Here is a 2,893-nt window from a genome sequence, read left to right as displayed (position 1 = left end):
CAGCCCCGCGTCCGCCGGGCTCGCTCCCGGGGCCCCTGCCCGGCCGGCGGCGCCCTTCCCGGACTCGCGGGCGGGCGGTGTCGCTAAGGTGACATCGGTGCATGCGCGACCGCGGCGGCGGCTGCAGGAGCGCGCTCGGGCTAGGGGTCCCTTCCTCTGTCCCGTCCGGGAGCCCACGGCGGGCGCCCCGACCCCGGTGAGGACCCGGGGCCCGGAGAACCCCTGCCGGGCCACCACCCCGCTCCGCCTGTCGTCTGCGCTCCCCGCTTCCCTCCCCGCTGGTGCCCCCGACGCCCAGATTGGGGTGCGATGGCCGAGGGGGACGCGGTGCGGCGGCGCTGGCGCCCCGGGGACGAGTCCGAGGCGTCGGTGTCGCAGCCCTGGCCCGAGGGCACGCGGGGCCTGGCCGCTGCACCCCCCGTGGAGGAGCGGTTCCGCCAGATGCACCTCCGAAAGCAGGTATCCTACAGGTAAGGGGGTACGGTGGGAGCAGGCGCTGGGCGCTTGCTCTGCGGGAGCCCCGTTGGCGCGGCGCAGTACGGTCCAGGGCCAGCGGCGTCCCAAGCGCTGCGTGCGCCTCAGCGCCGCAGAGGTCGGAGAGCCCAGACGCGGCCGTGACCCCTCCCTCGGCTGGGAAAGGCCCGAAGGAGGGATATGGGCTCAGGAGGCAGCCCTTCCCCCCTTCCCAGTGGGCTGCCCCTGGGCTGGGCATTGGCTTTGGGGTGACACTCTGCTTGCTGTCCAGGGCTGAGAGAGGCACCTCCTCCTGTCCTTGTGTCATAGCTCGCTCTCAATGGCGCTATGGTGGTGAGGAAAGGGGCATCCCTGTGCTCCTCAACTTTTTTCTTTCTTTCTTTCTTTTTTTTTTGAGCCGAGATCTCACTATATAATTCAGATTGGCCTTGAACTTGCTCTGTAATCCAGGTTAGTCCCAAATTCAAAGCAATGTTCCTGCCACAAGTCTCACAAGTGCTGGGGTTACAGGGGTTCCACACCACACCCAGCTCCCCCAGCATCTTCTTAATGAGACTCTCAGCTACCTCCTCCTGCCACCTGTGCCCCAAGGGCCTCTTGGAGAAGGTCCAGCAGCAGGTAGGCCCTGAGGCCCATTTTGGGACCTGGGGTGGGGTATCCTTGAGCAGGGTACCACCCAGAACTGAAGTGGTACCAGAGGCATGGAGGGGTTGGCACAGCCCCTGACTCCCTCCTGCCCACTCAGACCAGTCAAACTCAGACCTGCTGCCCTCAGAGGGCCCTGGCACGGAGTGACCACCTTTGGAATGCCTAGCAGGGACCCAGGGGTGTCTCCAGTCCTTGCAGTCTGCCACCTAGTAGGAGAGGTCAAGTTCTGCAGGTCTCCAGCCTTGGGGGCTAAGTGTGTTTGGGCGCCCAGCTCAGGGCGTTTAAAGGTCAGGGCATTTGTCCTGGAGATGCGACCATTAGGCCACCATGGCCTGGGGGAAGATGGACAGGGGACATGGCTACCAGCACACAGTGAGATGCGCAAGGTGCCAGGGAGGCAGGTCAGGGCTCTGTCACCAGTCTCTCCCAGATGGCATCTGATACTCAGGCTGAGGAAGAGGGAAGAGGGCAAAGGGACCAGCAGGGAAGGAGGCAGAGAACACAGAAGCCGAGAGAAATGAGAGCTGGGGAGCTGGGAGATTTGGTTGGTGTTCTCATTTCTGCCAGTGACTTGCTGTGCGTCCTTGAGTGGGACAGGCTCCCTCTCTGAACTTCAGTTCTTCTCTTACACATGAGGAGTGAACCTGATAGGCTATAGGGGATCTGAAGCTGGGAGGGCCAGAGCAGGAGTCACTGAAGGGCTGGTGTGGAGCATGCTCTGTGCATACACACTCAGAAGCAGTGGCTTGGGGGCCAGGGAGATGGCTCAGTGGAATAAGCACTTGCCTGGCAAGCACACGGGCCTGAGTTCAATCCCCGGTTCCACCAAAAAAAAAAAAAAAAAAAAAGAAGCAGTGGCTTGGGGTTCCCAAGGATGCACACTAGGGAACCAAGTGGTGGCTGACAGGAACCAGGTCACCTGTGTCATGGCCCCAGGGTGGGGGAGACTGGGAAGGTCACCGCTGCCACCACATACACACTGAGGGGCTGGAGGGAGGCAGGGGTCCTTCTCAGCACCAGAGCCACACAAGGCCTCAAGGTGAGCCTTGGGGTGGGGAGCACAGAAGAGGCCCCTCCAGGCCTGGGGGACCCCAGCAGAACAGACCATCCTCTCTGGCCAGGATCCTTGTCCTGTGTCTAGGCCTCCCCGGACCAGCAGGAGCTCGGGCCAGTGGTGGCCTTTTCCCATCCCCCGCCCACCTACCGCTTTCAGGCAGCTCTGGCTCGAAGCTCAACCTCCCTCCGCCCCGCTGTGAGGAGTTGCTAAGAAAAGCAGCTGAAAGCCCATCAGAGAGAGAAAGGCTTTTAGGCGGCCACGCGGGGGCACAAAACTCTGTGGGCGAGGGGTGGAAGCGGAAGCGGGGTGAGGCCAGGCTGCCTCTGACGTCAGAGAGGACCGTGGGGACCTTGGCAGGACAGCAGGAGCTTCGAAGGGGGTGGGGGCTCAGGAGAAATAGTTCCCTTGGCCTCCTGGTGCCAGGAAGGGCTGGGATCGGCGCCAGCAGCTGCTTCCAGGATAGGGGGCGATGGCAAATCTGTGCCCTCCAGACACCTACTAGGGGCAGGGCAGTGGGACCGCCAGGGGCCAGGGAACAAGAAGGAGAGATGGAGAAGGGAAACCAGCCCGGGTCCAGCCTCGTTCATTTATTTATTTATTTATTTATTTTTAATTTATTTTATTTGTGTGTGTGTGTGTGTGTGTGTGTGTGTGGCCAGCTCAGCCCACCAGGGGGCGGGGCGGGCTGGCATGTGGTGCTGGAGGATTGAACCG

The 2,893-nt window shown here is 62.2% G+C and overlaps 1 protein-coding gene across 1 annotated transcript in view; it reads left to right on the top strand.

Annotated features, from left to right (window-relative positions):
• Nucleotides 1-63: 63 nt before the first annotated feature.
• Nucleotides 64-2,893, top strand: part of Dgkz (diacylglycerol kinase zeta) — a 39,861-nt gene continuing 37,031 nt past the window's right edge. Inside the window, exon 1 of the mRNA XM_004626999.3 lies at nt 64-470. Coding sequence (XP_004627056.1) covers nt 310-470 — 161 coding nt within the window. The 5' untranslated portion in view covers nt 64-309. The remainder of the gene's footprint in view (nt 471-2,893) is intronic.

The sequence above is a fragment of the Octodon degus genome, unplaced genomic scaffold (genome assembly GCF_000260255.1).
Source record: "Octodon degus isolate 3935 unplaced genomic scaffold, OctDeg1.0 scaffold00018, whole genome shotgun sequence".
NCBI classification, from domain to species: domain Eukaryota; kingdom Metazoa; phylum Chordata; class Mammalia; order Rodentia; family Octodontidae; genus Octodon; species Octodon degus.
This window is presented reverse-complemented; position numbering and strand designations above follow the sequence as displayed.